We start from the raw sequence: 19,040 nt of genomic DNA, 5'->3' as shown, positions 1-19,040 counted from the left end.
CGCGTCTGAAAAGGTTGGATGCCCTTTAAAGACATGTTTGATTGCCTAGCGTGTGTTGATCTTGTTTGATATCCTCCACGGACTGCGTGACTGAACTAAGCTGAAGTTTCCCCGTCACCAGCCTGAGGGATCAGGCGGCGCTTTGGCGCCTGCAGGAGTGGCTGTTCTCCGAGTCAGCTCTGCCACCTAGTGGTCAGCGATGGCATTTCCTGTGTGCGGCCAAGTTCGCTTTGGGAAAAGTCGTTTCAGTTGTTGAATACCGTGGTAATTGTGACAGAAAACAGAGACACACTCTTAGCAAAGAAAGCAGTCCAAGAGAGACTCAAAACAAGCCCTGCAACATGATGTGTACTGGATTCCAAATATGGAAGAAGCATATTTGGTCTTAGAGAAAAGCATGTTTGTGAATTGCAAAGATATTTTTGGTTTCCTCCGTTCATGATTAAAACAATAATAATAGTCGAACTCATTCAGACTTATATTAAAAAGTAAGCTACACATTTTTTTCTGAGTTCAGGAGGTTTAAAAATTGAGAAGCCTCAGCCTTTTCTTCAGAATAAGCTGCCAGAATGGTCGGAGAAAATAAAGTTTGTCTCCTTGGAATCCATTATTTTAAAAGTTTTCAGATTTATATTGGCCTTTTAGGATTCTCTAAGAACTTTCACATGTGTTTTCACAGATATCAGATATTTAAACATGTATTTTTTAAATTTATTTATTTATTTATTTTTTATTAGTTGGAGGCTAATTACTTCACAACATTTCAGGGGGTTTTGTCATACATTGACATGAATCAGCCATGGATTTACATGTATTCCCCATCCCGAGCCCCCTCCCACATCCCTCTCCACCCAATTCCTCTGGGTCTTCCCGGTGCACCAGGCCCGAGCACTTGTCTCATGCATCCCACCTGGGCTGGTGATCTTAAACATGTATTTTTTTTAATTTTTAAAAGTCATCTGTATATTTTACAGATGTTTAACCCCGAATATTTTTTATTCCACAGCTAGGGGGAAGGGAGGAAATTTCTTACGGTTGTTCTTCACTTTCCCCTAAACTTAGTACTCTCAAATTGTTCTTTGATGTTTTCTCTTTAAGTCTTATTTTTAAATTTAAATAAAAGATGTCAAATTAGCCACTGCAATGGTTTTCAAACATGGTTGATCTTGACCCACAGTACAAAATACATTTCACATCATGACTGTGTATTGAATATGTGTTTGTGTGTGCATGTGTGTGTGCACACATGCTAAACAGAACTTCTGTGAAATAATACTTAGGTCATTATGTGGTTCGTGCTCTGGTATATCCTATTCAATTCTATTTATTTTTTTGTTTATTCTCATGCTGGCCCACTTAATATTATAGCTCCTGACTTTTTAAAAAACTAAGTGAATCCATTCTTCTTGTGCTCCTAGATAGAATGTAGTGAAAACAATCTAGAAAAATATACACTCAGAGATGAAATCAAGAGCCATCCTGTATGTACAGTTGTAACTAATCCACATAAAAGAACTGTCCTCCGCCCAGAACCCAGGAGGGCTCTCGAAGGTGTTGGTCTCACCCACGGGCAGATTGTGTTGTTTTGCACTCCTTTGCCTGGGGTCTGGGGCCTGGACCACTTCAATAGCAACACTCTAAATGTCCTAGGACCCCAGTTACCAGCTCCCACCTGAACAGGGCAGGAACCTGCTGTGGATCCAGAGGGGACCTAGAGCCTGCCCCCTGCCCACTTCTTCTCCTACTGGATGACCCCGTTTGCCGTTACGCAGGCTGCACTCCTAGAATTCCTGCCTGGGACCACTTATAAAGTATTAAAGCAGCAGGTTTACAGGCATCTCTGGTCCCAGCATCTGTTTATTCTTGAGCATACAAAAGCAAAGTTTCCCTTAGTTCGCCTCCTCTCTGACATAAGTCACTTCAGTGAGAATCAGCTCTGAACTCTCTTGACTCAAAATTTACTGCCTATACAGCATATAAGCTCAACGAGTCAGGATGAGTAAGAGAGTATGGAGCATAGAAGTGATCATCTCTTCTCAGAAAAAGCACCTTAAGCCAAAGACATTAGTCCAGGTTTATCATTGTTTCATTTGAGTCTCACCTAGAACCCCTGATTCTTAGAAAGTCACATGTACTTATAAAATGATCACTACACAGGAAGAAAGGGATTGAGTGACTGTCATATCTAATGACTTCTGTTAATATTTTTATTATACTCCTTATGAACTTTTGACCAGGTTTTTCTGATGTCAAACTGTACAGCAGTAAGACGTCCTCCCAGAGCAGGAGGATCCCTTTTATGAGATGAATCTGGAACAGTGACACAGAGTCCAAAGAGACAATCATGGAAAATGTCTCAGGTACAGGGACCTGAGTGAAGGTTGGGAGAAGCTCTTTCTCATTTGCCTAATGTTTAGGCCACTATACCATCCCTTGATGCTCAAAGATCGATGTGTCTGCAGCTCAATAGACCTTATCTCTAAAGCTCTGTCTTTACTAAGAGTATTTAAAGATCAATTGACCATATATGCATGGATTTATTTCTGAGCTTTCTGAGCTTTTCTGGCTACATTAGTGTCCATTTAGGCCAGAAGAGGTGTATCTTGTTTTATTGCACTTAGCTTTACTCCTCTTCGTAGATACTTCATTTTTATAATTGAAAGTTTGTAGCAACCATGCATCAATAAATCTATCAAAGTCATTTTTCCAATAGCATTATTTTCCAATTAAGGTATGCACATTGTTTTTTCAGGCATAGTGCTAGTACACGCAGTGTCTGAAATTTTAACTGGTATTAGATATTGAATTAATGTTGAATTATAAAAAGAACAGTTACCACTGGTAAGTATGCCAAAGAATTCAGCTCAAATATCACTTAACAGTTCATGATTCACAGGCTTTCTAATGATGAGTCAAAGAGCCCCTAATGCCTGGAACACTAGGGCAGGTATTTAATGAACACATTATAAATAGCTGGTCTGAACTGTAGGTGTCTTTCATCAATTCTTGTTCCTTTTATATTCCATATTCCAATAAAGCATAATTGGACTGGAATAGTATACAACTTGTGGTGCTCCTGACGATTCACAGAAATGAACTGAAAGAGAGAATTGGTCTCTAGCTTATTTCCAAAATTCCTACTTATATTCTTTACCATTATATCAGATGAGCAAAATGAGTTGATATTGAATTTAAACATAATGTGTTACTTCCAGGGAGCAATTTGACATTGCCTAAAAATTATGTGCTTTTGAAAATTGTTTTATCCATGTCCTGTTTCTCATCTAAGGTGTAAGTCCATGGAAGGCAGAGTCTTGACTTATTGAATTCAGTAGCGCTGGTCTTAATGACCTAAAGCTAGTAGTGGTCCAGTGAAAACTGTTGATATTGCACATGACTGTCATGTTAATAAGGACCCTTTCAGGTGCAGGTGACAGGAACCTTTCTCAGGTAGACCAGACAGCAAAGGAAGTGATTAGCTTATATAACTGGCAAATTCAAAGTGGTGGGGCTGTCTTCAGGAATGACTTGATCCAGGTTTGAAAGGCCATCATGATCACATCATCTCTGTTCCCTCATATTCCTTCCCATCTCTCTCCTTCCCCCATATCTTTCCTCTGTGTTTACGTGCTTCACCAATTTTTCATGTGGGTGTAAATAGTCAGCAGCACCCAAGAATCCCAAGGAACAGAGAATTACCCTCTTTCTTGCCAGCATCCATATCAGTTCCCCAAAGTTATTCTTACTGCTCCTGTTTGCATGTTCTTCAGGCCCATAACTAAGGTAGAGGAATCAGAACCATGTGATTGATGCCTATCCAGAACTATGTACCGTGGATGGCAGGCCACTTCCTAAAGAATGACTGAAGGAAAGACAAATAACGTCAACTGCATGGTCTTGATAAAAAGCAAAAAAAGAAAAAGAAAGAAGACTGATATATTCTCTTTTTATATAAAGCACTGGGATTATTAGCCATGGTATTTATTTATAATAATATCAGCATGGCCTAAGTGATGAAAATAGTTCTGCAGGATGTGATCAATTCCATATGACATGGGAGCAGAAACTTAGTGTTTAAGGCACTTTAAAAGGTGCTATACAAGATTACATGAGATTCAGAGCATGCCAGTGACTGGAGTGAGGCGGGAGTAAGATGAAGCGAGGAATGTAAAATCAGCTGAACACAACCCCAGCAGTGGACAAGGAGACATGTTTTTATATTTTATTTATTTATGCATGTATTTTTGGCTGTGCTGAGGCTTTGTTGCTACACTGGCTTTTCCCTAGGTGTGGCTAGTGGGGGCTGAAACTCGTCATTGTGGTGCACAGGCTTCTCATCGCAGTGGTTCCTCGCTGTGGAGTGAGGGCTCAGTAGGTACAGCTCCCAGGCTCCGGAGTACAGGTTCGGCAATTATAGCGCACAGGCTTAGTTGTTCTGTGGCGTGTGGGATCTTCCCAGACCAGGGGTCGAAGCCATGTCTCCTGCATTGGCAGGCAGATTCTTAACCACTGCGCCACCAGGGAAGCCCTGACCAGGGGGCTCAGCTGCTGTGTCCAGGAAGCTGTGGAGTGAAAGGTGGTGGGAATATAAAAGCTACTCAGCGAGCACAGATCTTCCTCAACTTATGATAGGGATACTCCTGATGAACCCACTGTAAGTTGAAAATGTTAAGTTGAGAATGCGTGTAATACACCTAACCTACCTAACATATAGCTCAGCCTAACTACTTAGGACACTCACTCACATGAGCCTATGGTTGGACAAGAACGTCTCATACAAAGCTTGTTTTATAATGAAGTTGAATGGTTCATACTCCTTACTGGATACTGTACTGAAAGTGAAAGCCAGAATGGTTGTCTGGGCACAGAATGGCTGCTAGTGTATCAGTCGCTTACCCTCTTGATCATGTGGCTGATGTGGTCATCACAGGCTGACCGACCTGTGACTCTCCGCCACTGCCTTGTATCACGAGAAAGTCCCATAACTCGTATCACTCACCTAAAGAAGACGGCAAAATTCAAAGTGTGATTTCTGCTGGAATGCATATCACTTTTATTCCATTATAAAGTCAAAAATCTGGGGATTGTCTGTATATAAAAAATTAGCAAGGGTATGGTGTCTGAAAATGAGAAATGTGTGAGTAAGAGTGATAGGAAAAAAAATAACCCTTATCTGAACAAACGTAGTGGAGGACTTTGGAGATGCATCCTCAACCCCCTAATAGAAAAGTGGTCATTAATTTCCTAGGCAGATCATTGAGCAAAAGTGTCTCACTAAAGACAAGGCTGATCTCATATATGTAGCTACAGGTGCAGTGGAGGAGGTACCAAGGCAAACACCTTTAGAACTATGCCAAACTGGGATCTGCATGGAGAAGGGAGAGCATATTGACTTTCCATATATGTACCTTGGAAAGTGAAAGCAAAACTCGCTCAGCTGTGTCTGACTGTTTGTGACCCCAAGGAATTCTCCAGGCCAGAATACTTGAGTGGGTAGCTGTTCCCTTCTCCAGGGGATCTTCCCAACCCAGGGATCAAACCCAAGTCTCCTGCATTGCAGGCAGATTCTTTACCAGCTGGGCCACCAGGGAATCCCTATGTACCTTGGAAGAAATCATAAATGCTGTCGAGTACCCCAAACAGCATGTAGCCCTTCCTAAATATGGACATCCCTTTGAGAGGGAGCTGGAGATATAGATGAGCTCACAGCACCTAATAAAACCCAGAAAAATGAAAAGAAATGAAGAAAAAAAAAAAAACCGCAGCAGTTAGTGCAATGTAGATTTCATCTATGGGAAAATAGTGATGGGTTATACAGTTTTTAAACTATTCTTCTATATAATATAATAATACATTCTATCTAGACTAGTTACAATATTCTACTATTGCAAATGGTGCTGAAGTGAATGTATATAAGTGTATTTATGAATGTAAAGGTGTGTGTGCTTGCATATGTCCAATCGTATATGCATACACATGATACATATATACCACATATAGTCACTTTAGATATTCTTCAGTTAGACTTTAAAGAGGTATATAATGAATTGTACCCAGTTAGGAGGGACTAGTTAGGAGCCTGGGGGGCTATAGTCCATGGGGTCACAAAGAGACAGACACGACTGAGTGACTAAGCCCAGCACAGTTGTGTGGATGACCTGATGGTGAGGCAGAGGAATACCACAGTTAAACAAAGAAGCAATAGGCTCAGATTATCTGGGGATGAATCTCTGTCCCTTTACCTTTCCTCATTAGTTTGATTGTTAGACAAATTACTTAACCACCTGGGTCTCAAGTTCCTGTTAAAAATGATGTTATTTTAAAAATTAAATAAGATAGTGCGTATGACAACTTACAAAATGTGTACCATGTAGGAAGTGTCTAATAAATATTTCCTTCTATCATTTATTATTGCACTACGTTGAGCTCTTTGACTACGAAAGCAAAGTAAATTCACTGTTCAGTAAAGAATAAAATGAAAATAAAATAAAATGGCAGACACCACACTTATGCAGCATGTGCTATAAGCAAGCACTGATCTAAGTAGTTTCAGTTCATTTCAATTCAGTTCAGTCGCTCGGTTGCGTTCAACTCTTTGCGACCCCGTGGACTGCAGGACGCCAGGCCTCCCTGTCTATCACCAGCTCCCAGAGTTTACTCACACTCCTGTCGACTGAGTCAGTGATGCCATCCAACCATCTCATCCTCTGTTGTCTGCTTCTCCTCCTGCCTTCAATCTTTCCCAGCATCAGAGTCTTTTCCAGTGAGTCAGTTCTTTGCCTCAGGTGGCCAAAGTATTGGCATTTCAACTTCAGCATCAGTCCTTCCAATGAATATTCAGGACTGATTTCCTTTAGGATGGACTGGTTGAATCTCCTTGCAGTCCAAGGGACTCTCAAGAGTCTTCTCCAACACCACAGTTCAAAAGCATCAATTCTTCGGTGCTCAGCTTTCTTTATAGTCCAACTCTCACATCCATACGTCACTACTGGAAAAACCATAGCTTTGACTAGACAGACCTTTGCTGGCAAAGTAATGTCTCTGCTTTTTAATATGCTGTCTAGGTTGGTCATAACAAAGCAAGCATCTTTTAATTTCATGGCTGTAGTCACCATCTGCAGTGATTTTGGAGCCCAAAAAAATTAAGTCTCACTGTTTCCACCTTTTCCCTATCTATTTGCCATGCAGTGATGCCATAATCTTAGTTTTCTGAATGTAGAGTTTTAAGCCAATTTTGATGAGAGACAAACTTTCTTTGACCAGTTACTATCTAATTCTAGATTGAATTTATTCCATTATACAAAATGTTTCATACTCATTTCTCAGTGAGGAAACTGGGACTCAAATAATACCCAAGATGTCACCCCCAGAAATTTTTGAACTAAGCTTTGAACCTATGCCTTTGGGACTCCAGAATCTTCCTGCTACTCCTTAAGCTGTTTCCAGAAGGCATTCTATGAACCTCACTGCACTCCTTTGAGAGGTGCCCTGACCTGCAGTATCTAAAGGCTTAATTTAGGACTCTTACCATGTGCATGTGTCAACATATTTGCACTGTAAATGTTTACAGTTGAACACTTTTAACCAAGAGCCACAACACACTAGACTGTGGTCTCAATAGATTTTTGCTGTGATTCTCAAATGTTGAATTTTTGGTATGACTCTCATTGAGGGATGATTCACTGAATAAAGTCCACAGAGATTGGTGGTATGAGAATCCCAGCGTCAGCTGTGACGTGAAAGTACAAGCCTGGAGGTTCTAAGAGGTTGAAGCAGGTCTCAACCTAAGGCTTTCTCTGACAGCACAGAGGGTCTTACTAGAGATGCATTCATTGTAACCATTCTTGGTCATTTATTTATTTTGGTAACAAGTGATTGACAGAACTAATTGCAAAAAAAAGAAAAAGTGATACAAATGAATGTATTTACAAAACAGAAACAGACTTACAGATTTTGAAAACAAATTTATGGTTACCAAAGTGGAAATGTGGGTGGGGGAGGGATAAATTAGGAGTTTGAAATTAACATATATGTACTACTATATATAAAATAAATAATCAACAAGGACCTACTGTATATCAAACAGGGAACTCTATTCATATTCTATAATAACCTCTGTGTGAAAAGAATCTGAAAAAGAATGAACATATGTGTATGTATAACTGAATCACTTTGTTGTACACCTGAAAGTAACACAATATTGTAAGTCAACTATACTCTAATATAAAATTTAAAAATTAAAAAAAAAAAAGAACTGGGACTTCCCACGTTGTCCAGTGGTTAAGACTCTGCTTGCAATGCAAGGGCTCCAGGTTGGATCCCTGATCAGGGAACTATATTTCACAAGTCACAACTTTAAAAAAGATTCTGCATGCCACAGCTGAAAAAGATCCCATGAGCTGAAACTAAGACCCAGTGCTGCCAAATTTAAAAAAAAATTTTTTTTTTCAAAGAGCTAATTTTAGTGTTGCAACTGTTTATTGCATGTGTGTGGTACTAAAGGCATTTTCATAACTAGAGATAATATGTCTAAATACTAGAAATATTCAGAACTGGTTCAGTTCAGACTGTTCAGTTCAGAACAGTCTCATCAGGGTTCTGCATATTATCAAGCATAAGATGGCTGCCTTGTATACTGTTCCCAACCATTACAAAGAACCAGTACATTCCTTTTTCTAACTGTGTGTCAAAGAGAAAATATCAAGTGACATGAATATATGCTTACTTCCCCCCTTGCTCCAGGTTGTTGTTGCTTATTCCAATGAAGCCGACATAGCTGGAATTGCCTTAGAGTTGCTTATGTCTAAAGCCTGGGATAGCTAAATGCCCAGGTGTATAAAATGCAAGTGAGTAAGACCAACTTCTCATGTAGCATGAGACTAAAGTGGTGCTGGATATCATAACTGCATCTCCAGTATTTCCCATACTTTTCAAAATATGAGAAGGAAGGAGGATTTTGTTTGATAGCGCCATCATGTGGAAGTATTTGTGGTCTGTAGAAATGTGGAAAATGGGGAGAAAAAACACAAAGCTAAGGTGCATGCCACCAGCTATTTGTGCTACCTCGAACAAATCAATCTATGCCTGCCTTGTGCTCCTCACCTTGATTTAATTTATTTATTTTTATCGAAATAAAGTTGACAACTCATGATCTTTAAAATGAGAGAATGAACCTGATGTGGAGGCCCGTCTCAGGTTCATATTAACAGGGCTTCCCTGGTGGCTCAGAGTATAGACTCCGCGTGCAGTGTAGGAGACCCGGGTTTCATCCCTGGGCTGAGAAGATCCCCGGGAGAAGGAAATGGCAACCCACTCCAGTGTTCTTGCCTGGAGAGTCTCATGGACAGAAGAGCCTGGCGGGCTACAGTCCTTGGGGGCACACACATCATCCGATGATATGTCTTCCATGTCTTTTAGAGGGTGCAATGCAGAAAACAAATCCAGTGAGGGCAGTAATGGTCCTGACTCCATCTTTTCTCTTTTCTCCCCAGACTATGTCAGAGAGTCACCATGACCTTGCACAATAACAATACAACCTCACCCTTGTTTCTGAACATCAGCTCTTCCTGGATTCACGGCCCTTCGGATACAGGGCTGCCCCCAGGAACGGTTACTCATTTTGGCAGCTACAACATTTCTCGGGCAGCTGGGAATCTCTCCTCTCCAAATGGCACCACCAGTGACCCTCTAGGAGGTCATACCATCTGGCAGGTGGTCTTCATTGCATTCTTAACAGGCGTCCTGGCCTTGGTGACCATCATTGGCAACATCCTGGTGATAGTGGCATTCAAGGTCAACAAGCAGCTGAAGACAGTCAACAATTACTTCCTCTTAAGTCTGGCCTGTGCTGACCTGATCATTGGGGTCATTTCAATGAATCTGTTTACTACCTACATCATCATGAACCGATGGGCGTTAGGGAACCTGGCCTGTGACCTCTGGCTGTCCATTGACTACGTGGCTAGCAATGCCTCCGTCATGAACCTTCTGGTCATCAGCTTTGACAGATACTTTTCCATCACGAGGCCACTCACGTACCGAGCCAAACGAACAACAAAGCGAGCTGGTGTGATGATAGGTTTGGCTTGGGTCATCTCCTTCATCCTTTGGGCTCCTGCCATCTTGTTCTGGCAATACTTTGTTGGCAAGAGGACTGTGCCTCCAGGGGAGTGTTTCATCCAGTTCCTCAGTGAGCCCACCATCACCTTTGGTACGGCCATCGCTGCCTTTTATATGCCTGTCACCATCATGACTATTTTATACTGGAGGATCTATAAGGAAACTGAAAAACGTACCAAAGAACTTGCTGGGCTGCAGGCCTCTGGAACAGAGGCCGAGGCAGAGAACTTTGTCCACCCCACGGGCAGTTCTCGAAGCTGCAGCAGCTATGAGCTCCAGCAGCAGAGCATGAAACGCTCAGCCAGGAGGAAGTACGGACGCTGCCACTTCTGGTTCTCAACCAAGAGCTGGAAGCCAAGCGCCGAGCAGATGGATCAAGACCACAGCAGCAGCGACAGCTGGAATAACAATGATGCTGCTGCCTCCCTGGAGAACTCTGCCTCCTCCGATGAGGAGGACATTGGCTCAGAGACCAGAGCCATCTACTCCATCGTGCTCAAGCTCCCAGGTCACAGCACCATCCTCAACTCCACCAAACTACCCTCATCCGACAACCTGCAGGTGCCGGAGGAGGAGCTGGGGACGGTGGGCTTGGAGAAGAAAACCAGCAAGCTTCAGGCCCAGCAGAGCATGGACGACGGAGGCAGCTTTCAGAAAAGCTTCTCCAAGCTTCCCATCCAGTTAGAGTCTGCCGTGGACACAGCCAAGGCCCCTGATGTCAACTCCTCAGTGGGTAAGACCACGGCCACTCTACCTCTGTCCTTCAAGGAAGCCACGCTGGCCAAGAGGTTTGCTCTGAAGACCAGAAGCCAGATCACGAAGCGAAAACGGATGTCCCTCATCAAGGAGAAGAAAGCGGCCCAGACCCTCAGCGCCATCCTGCTTGCCTTCATCATCACCTGGACCCCCTACAATATCATGGTCCTGGTGAACACCTTTTGTGACAGCTGTATCCCCAAAACCTATTGGAATCTGGGCTACTGGCTGTGCTACATCAACAGCACGGTGAACCCCGTGTGCTATGCCCTGTGCAACAAAACGTTCAGAAACACGTTCAAGATGCTGCTTTTGTGCCAGTGCGACAAGAGGAAGAGGCGTAAGCAGCAATACCAGCAGAGACAGTCGGTCATCTTCCACAAGCGGGCGCCCGAGCCGGCCTTGTAGAACGGGGTGCGTTCAGCAGCCGCCAGCACACGCACACGTCAACCCAGAACCTTAGGAGGGCGTAAGGTGAGGGTGGGGGTGATCTCTGGCGCGGATTAACGTGTTTTTATCACCCAGACGTGAAAGAAGCTGCCTGTTTCCCGGTCCGTTAAAATAGACCCATTTTAATGTCAAAAGTCAAATACCTATTCAGCCAAAAATAAGTAAGCTCATTACTGAATATGAAGGAATTTATTCTGAAACAGACTTTGTTTTTTCTTAAAGAGAAGGAAATAATTTTTTTCATAGCAATTACACACCCAGATTGGTCTGCCTGGGTCTTTTCATTCCCATGGGCTCTGGAATCCCGGTGAGCGTAACTAGCTGGCCCATTGTCACATGCTCTCCAAGGATCCCCAAAGTGTCCATCGGATCCCACGTGGAACATGTCAGGCTAGTGAATCCATGGTTCTGAAATTCTTTCATACATTGCAAAACAGCACCTCCTCATCCCAGTAGAGCTCTCCGTCTTCTCATGGGTGTGTCATTAAACTCTCTTTGTGGACTTGATTCTTGCAAAGTACTATTTTGTGCAGTTCAAGTTTCATACAAGTAAAAGATATATAAGTATATATGTAGATATATATGTGTGTGTGTGTGTGTGTGTGTGTATGTGTGTGAATTCCACGCACACACACGTAGTGTATATAATATAATGGGAATTAATGAACTGGCAAATTACTCCGGCAATAGATTCTTTCAGTACTTTGGTGACTAAAGTTTCTCTAGGATCCTAACGCAACGTAGGATTGAAATAAACCCAGTAGTGTTTTGGAAGCCAGGGCTGTTTTCCTGGAGAATAGGCAGCAGACAGCAGCCAGGCCCTCTGGGCTGATCTGTGTAGGACAGTCAGCCTAGTGAGTCAGATGAGCACCACGGTCTGACCAGATTCTGAGTAAGTTGTCACCTTTGTTGACACCCTCAACAAAGCTAAATCAAATGGGGGCCCCCTCTGTGCCCAAAGAATGAGTCACATCCACGGGTTTGAATTTCATGGTCCAAATCTGAATGTTTCCAACCAAAACCTTTGCTATCTTACCTGCTTGAAATTTAATAATAGTGTCACATTTGAATTTCATGCACAACATTACCTGGGGCAAAGCAGAAGAGACCTTGTGAGGGCCAGAGAGGAACACAGGATTCGATTTCCTGCTACTCAACATCTTTAAACGCAAAAGGGCTTAACACTCTTGTCACTTTGCTGGGGCCAGTGCTTTTGTGTGACCTTCACCCAGAATAGGTGGGGGTTGGCAAGTCCCAAATCCTCTGAAGAAAGTGTTACACTCTGAAAAGTATTGCTGCAAATTGACTTCTTTAGTACGTTTCTAAAAAGTGATTTTTGTGTTCTCTTCTGAATTGACCCAAATGCTAACCGTTCTGTTTGGGGGAGGGGAGGGGCGCTGCTGTGGCTGTCATCTGTGTTGCTGCTATAGTCGTTGGGGTTCCTTTTCTCCTTGTGGGGGCTGCGTGGGGAGTGGGAGGGGTGGGAGGCGGGGGGCTGAGGAGAAATCTTCTGTCTGTACAGGGTCTCTGTGTCGTGAACCCAGAGCCAGGTTAGAAGCTGCTTCTGTGTTCAGTGTGAGCTGGTGTTTACAGCAGATTTTGACAACAGTGGAACTGTACTCAGTTGTGTCTGTGTTCCTGAACTATTTAATTTCATGTTATGTTTATAAGAAGACATATTTATGCATATTTCACCAAGTGTCTATTTAATGTTGATAAATATTACTCTTCAGTCTTCAGCAATGGTTGTCCCTTGAAAGTGATTGTTAAGGTCCACTTAAGCAATGAGTAGGGTATATTGTGCTTTCTCGTTGCTAAGAAGAGGAAAACGTCATCCTGTTGGTGTCAGGAGGTACCTAACTCTGTCTAGGTAGTAAAAAGTCAACTGCAACTTTATCGTAATGGTTTGATACTGTTCTAGTTAAACCTGATGGGAACTGATCAAAGCAACCCTCCACCAGTGTGCTTGAAATCACATGACAAGGGGTAAAAAGCAAATCTGCATAATTGAAAGAGTGATTTTTTTGGGCCCACATTTGACCAAAGAGTAAGAAAAAAACAGAGACTACTCTCTAACGTGTGTAGCAGACTACAGAATGTTATATTATCAACCTGTGAAATGTCTAGTGAGCAAGTGCATCTATATTTTATTACTCACGTTGGCCTGGCACTAATAAATTTGTGAATGCTGATTTAAGTCTCCCTGTACATCAGTAATTCCCATTCTCTTTGAAACTCCTATCTTGCCTTCCTCTTGAAAGGCTGTTTCCTGTATTTTAAAAAGATAGAATTAAATTTAAGACATGGAGAAACCCTAAGCTTTAGTGGAACTGTGAAGTTTAATAACAGGTATATTTAAACATGATTATCTCCTGAATCCTGTCCCTTTATGATGCTGACAATGGAAGAAATGAAAGACATTTAAGACATCAGCTCTCTTTTTGTGTTACTGGTTTAATTATAGAATTATTTTTAAATCTCCTGTGGGTGAAAACTGCTTTTAAATACTGACTGACTCTGTTTATAGAAATGTATGTCCCACTGACTCTGTTTATGGAAATGTATGTCCAACTCTTAGATCATTATCAGGAGAGGAAAATAAGAAAAATTATTTTGAACACGAAGAATTTAGAAGTATAATCAAGATGTAGTGAAATGTTTAACACTGGACCATGCATTTCTCAAAGGACTTGTCACCAGCAAAGGTATTCAGCATTTACATATGATCATCCCCAAAATGGGAAACAAATTGCTTCATTCCATAAAAATGAAGTTTGCAGAGTTTTCATGATTATGTAAAATTGAGAAAGTAAAAGAATCAAACCTAAATAAACTACATGTGAAGAATCTACACCCACCCCAACATACACAAACATGTTCTTCCATTCTCTATTCTCCAGGGTCTACCAACTGGTTAAGAGAAGTGAGCTCTATGATCCTGCATTCCCCCTGATTCTGTCTTTTCCCTGGTGGCTCAGATGGTAAAGAATCTGCCTGTAATGCAGAACTGTGTTCAATCCCTAGGTGAGGCAGATCTCCTGGAGAAGGGAATAGCAAACCACTCCAGTATTCTTGCCTGGAGAATTCCATAGACAGAGGAGTCTGGTAGGCTACAGTTTATGGGGTCACAAAGAGTCAGACACAACTGAGTGACTAACACTTTCACTTTTCATTTTCACTGCTCTCTTTTATCCATCACCTATACCTGTGGCCTTTCTCTAGTTCTCTGTATTATCCTGAATCATCTTTGACTTCAAATCTAGCCTTGAATCTCCAAATAAGTTCCATTTCTAGTCACTCTTTCACATATAATAGTTCTAGATTCTGGTAGAAAAAAAAAAAAAAACATAAGAAAGCATAAGCTTTAGAAGTTGCAGGATCTAAAGATCTAGAAGGCATAGGAGCTTTCTCTGTCAACCCCCTCTGTGTACAGATAGGCAAGTTCATTGCTCTGCGATGGGGTGAGAGCCCTTTGTGCATCACTTGTGAGAAGTGGGGTACACAGCTCTGATGCAGAGTTAGCTGCCTCAGGTCTATCTTAGGAAGGGAGAAGACACCAAGGCTCAGGCACAGTGGAGAAACCTGTTGGAGACAATGTGAGACAGAGGCAGAGCCTGGGGATCATTCTGGGTGCCCCAAGACTTATCCAAGTAGAGAAGATTCCCAGATGGGGACATATAGTTGATAAACTGGACAGTTCATCACAGCAGCTTCAGAGGACAAGTGAAGGTCCTCAAAGAAGCTCTGAACTTAGCATGAGGAACCCTGAACTCTTGGCCCAGTTCTGTCAACAAGTAATTACGTGTCCTCTGCCATGCTTGTCACTTACCCTTAAACTCACTGGGTCATCTCCATCTGCTCCTACTCATTAGTGACATAAAAGCATCGCCTTCTTGTAGCAAACAGGTCAAATTGAGGCAGGGCATTAGGTAAATAACTACCATGATGAATGTAAATTCTTTGTCGATGAACACTTGAAGCATTTTGATTTTATATATCCATCAGAGTTATTTCCTTATATTTCAACACAGCAAACTCTAAGGAACTCTCACAATTTGTGGATAAACCTAGAATTTTATTGCAAATACCTCAGTCCAGGATGATCACCTAAGGCCTGACGACCTTAAAAGCAGAGTTGCTGGGTAGCTGGTGTTTGTTTTGGTTTCTCAGTGGCATTTCCTGAAATGGACTGAAACTGTAGAACACAACACCCAAAACAGTGATCGTTTCTTCAATCTGACATCTCTCCTTGTATTAATACCAGCTCCTCTAAAAGAGTATTTTCTGTTTCCCTTTACAGTCCTAGGTTAGGCTGACTTTCCTTGTGTTTTCATGACTCTATATTGTAGGAATTCAGTCTCTACCAGGACTCGTGCCTTGTATTCCAGACCCAAGAGATTGGTTTCAGGATGGTAGCTGAGAGCTCTTTAGAACCGGGAATTACATTTTCTTTTTCTGTCTGAGAAAGGAGGCTCATGTTGAGATTATAAAAATGGATAAAGAAAAACAAGTTCATAAAATAACTATATTCAACATAAATTTGTAAATGCATAATATTTTGCCACTGCATTTCAAAGTAGGCAAGTGTTAGTCTTGCTGTTAATTGGACACTTGTTACATTTACTGCATCACACAGAGATGGACAGTGCACTTAGACATATGGAAGTGGACCCCCAAACACTTCAATATAATTTTAAGACTGTAGTTGCCCTGATAGAATCAGGAAGATTCAGTAGAGTCTACCACTCTTATCCTGGCTTGGAATACCCCCAAATAATCACCCAAATCCAAAGTGACTCTCAACTGAGTTGTGTGAGAAATTCTACATGAAAAGTAAAGGGAAAAGCAGGCCAAACCCTCAGTTGCAGAGAAGTATTAATAACACTTCGCTTACCCAAATAACCTTATCCTAAAATATTATCCCCAGATTATAAAGGTTTATTTTTGTTCTTTCTTGAAATCCAAAATACTTATTAATTCAGTAATTTACATTCCAAATCCCAAACTATTTTTATCCTAGATTCTGTGATTTCCTTGATGATAGAAAGCAGGTCTTATTTGTCCTGTGGCTAGCACAGTATCTGACAGACAGTAGACATTCAATAAATGTTGTTGAATGTTTAATAAACTCTTTATGATTAATACAGCAAATAGTTATCAGAATTACTGCACATCATGCCCTACGTTTCAGCTGCAGCCAGAGGTCATCGGGCAGGGAAAGTGAAATAAATGAAAAATGGTCAGTCAGGTGAGATTTTCTAATAAAATATTACTAAGCAACAAGGAGAAACATTTTAATAGATTTGAAGTAATAAATATATTTAAGAGGACAGGGAAGAAAGAAAATCCACTCTTGATCCCTAGTATTCAGAAATTTTTACCAGATTAGTCAACTCTACTTAGCCCTAGTAAGTGAAATATTGGGAGAGCCTGGAGAGTCTATAAATAGATCTTCTGTTTGTACAGGTGAAGTTCTGTAGTTTGGCTTAAAACATCCTTGCATGTAGTTTTGCTTGGCATGAAAGTTAGGACAGAATCTATTCTGTTCTGCAAGCATTGAACAAAAGCCCACTCTTCATATCCACTATTCATTCCTTATATAACACATGGGTATTTTCAGCCTCCTACATAAAACACTCCAGAGGAACTTCTTTGGGGCTTGTGGTTAAGGCTATGGAATGGTGACATTTTCAGGAATGCCCCCCTCTTTTCAAACACATGGGAACTGTCTCTTAAGTTTGGTACAGGTTTGAAGAATAATTAAAATAGGCTTCCAAGTCAGTGAATTAGCACATTGATTTTTTTTGGCAGAAAGCTTTCTGGAAAATGTCTGTGAATTGTTCAGTGATGCTCACATCCTTCTAATTCATGAGGATGTACAAACCACTGTCCAAAGAGATGGCTATATATTTGCTTTGTAAGCAAAAGGCATGTATCATAGTTGCATCTAAAACTAGTGTCCCCATCTTTATCAAAGGCACTGAATTTTACCTGTTTTTATTTCCTAGTGTCCAGCACTTCCTCAGTAGTCTTTTTAGATATGTCATATGCCATTTTTATTCCTTCTCCTAAAAATAAGTCAATTGTCTGTACTATAAAATGATGCCTGCAACTTTATGGTGATATTATCCCCTAAGTTTAATAGTGAAATAAGGAAATAAAACTATAAATAAACAAAGAATGTGGTTGGTTTTCTTTTTAATCCAAGGTCTATAATACAGCAACAGCTTTTTATTATATAAAACGGTGGAGTATTTACACTGAAGGGAAAATTCTGAAACAGACCATTATTTGCATTGACTTCTCTCTTTTACATGCACCAGAACTTTCATCATGAACTTTGCTGCTGTCGTAACTCAAAACAATACCCTGTATTTAGGACTATGAATTAAGGATGTATTAACTATCTATGCACACACAATCCTAATTTTCAGACTGCGTATGAAGAAAAATATTTCTAGATATATGCTGTAGATCTAACACAAATAGACTACCAGTTATTTCTACAGCAAAGATGGGTTTATTTGGGATCTGCAACCTTGGCAAGCTTTCTGCAGGCCCTCTGACAGCAAGGGAAGGAGAAAACTTTTCCTGAGGGGCAAAGAAAGTTGGGAGGGCTCCAGGAAACAGAGTCCATGGCTTCTCAGAGGCCAAGTCCTTGCCAGGAGAGGAGTTCTTCCTGTTGGACTCTGCTGTCCTCACAGAGCTTGGGAGCACCCTCTTCTGGTTTCCCAACTCCCTTTGAGGTTTCTGTTTATTAATTTTTTATAATACCTTGAAGGAGATTTTATTTTTCTCTTTTTAAAAGAAATGTTTATCTTCCCCACCCCCCACCCCCCGTGGCTGTTTAATTTGGTTTCCTTTGCTGTGCAGAAGCTTTTTGGTTTGATGAAATCCCAACTTGTCAATGTTTGCTTTAGTTTGTTTTGCTTTTGGAGTCAGATCGAAAAATTCATTGCCAAGACTTATGCTAAGGAGCTGGTCCTTTACCAGCTGGTTTATAATTTCAGGTCTTTTAGTCAAGACTTTAAACAATTTTGAATCTATTTTTGTGTAAGATGTTAAGATAGTGGTCCAGTTTGATTGTGTTATGTGCAGCTGTCCAGTTTTCCCAGCAGCGTTGATTGCAGAGACTGCCCTTTCCCCCGCTGTATATTCTTGCCATACTTGTTGTAAATTACTTGACTGTATACATGTAGGTTTATTTCTGGGCTCTCTATTCCATTGCATTGATCTGTTCATCTGTTTTTATGACAACGCCACACTGCTTTGATCACTACGGCTTTGTAACAGAATCTGAAAGTAGGGATGTGATGCTGACAGCTTTGCTCTCCTTTCTCAGGATTGCTTAGGCTGTTCAGGGTCTTGTGTGTTTCCATACAAATTTGAGGATTATTGTCCCTTTTTCTGTGAAAAAATGCATTGGAATTCTGATAGGAATTATATTGACTCATATAGGTTTCTTTAGATAGTATGGACATTTTAACAATATTAATTCTTCCAATCCATAAGGATGGAATATCTTTCCATTTATTTGTATATCCTACTTGTGTGGTATTAGGAATATTATTATTCTGAACCTGTGTGTGCATAAGTTGAGATAAAACAAGTGACTAATTAGATATTCAAATTTAATTATTTCTGATGTCCTTGAGAATCAGAATTGTCGGTGTAGAGGAAAGGAGATACAGATGTAACAGAAGAAATTAAGTAAA

The 19,040-nt window shown here is 41.0% G+C and overlaps 1 protein-coding gene across 5 annotated transcripts in view; it reads left to right on the top strand.

Annotated features, from left to right (window-relative positions):
• Window positions 1-17,501, top strand: part of CHRM3 (cholinergic receptor muscarinic 3) — a 546,556-nt gene extending 529,055 nt beyond the window's left edge. For all 5 annotated transcript variants that reach the window (XM_043925589.1, XM_043925588.1, XM_043925590.1 and 2 more), the window contains one exon: window positions 9,492-17,501. In XM_043925589.1, the coding sequence (XP_043781524.1) occupies window positions 9,511-11,283 (1,773 nt within the window). In that variant the 5' untranslated portion in view covers window positions 9,492-9,510 and the 3' untranslated portion in view covers window positions 11,284-17,501. The remainder of the gene's footprint in view (window positions 1-9,491) is intronic.
• The last annotated feature ends 1,539 nt before the right edge of the window (window positions 17,502-19,040 follow it).

The sequence above is a fragment of the Cervus elaphus genome, chromosome 15 (genome assembly GCF_910594005.1).
Source record: "Cervus elaphus chromosome 15, mCerEla1.1, whole genome shotgun sequence".
Lineage (NCBI taxonomy): Eukaryota > Metazoa > Chordata > Mammalia > Artiodactyla > Cervidae > Cervus > Cervus elaphus.
Note: the sequence above shows the minus strand (reverse complement) of the source record. Positions and strands in the feature narration are given on the sequence as shown.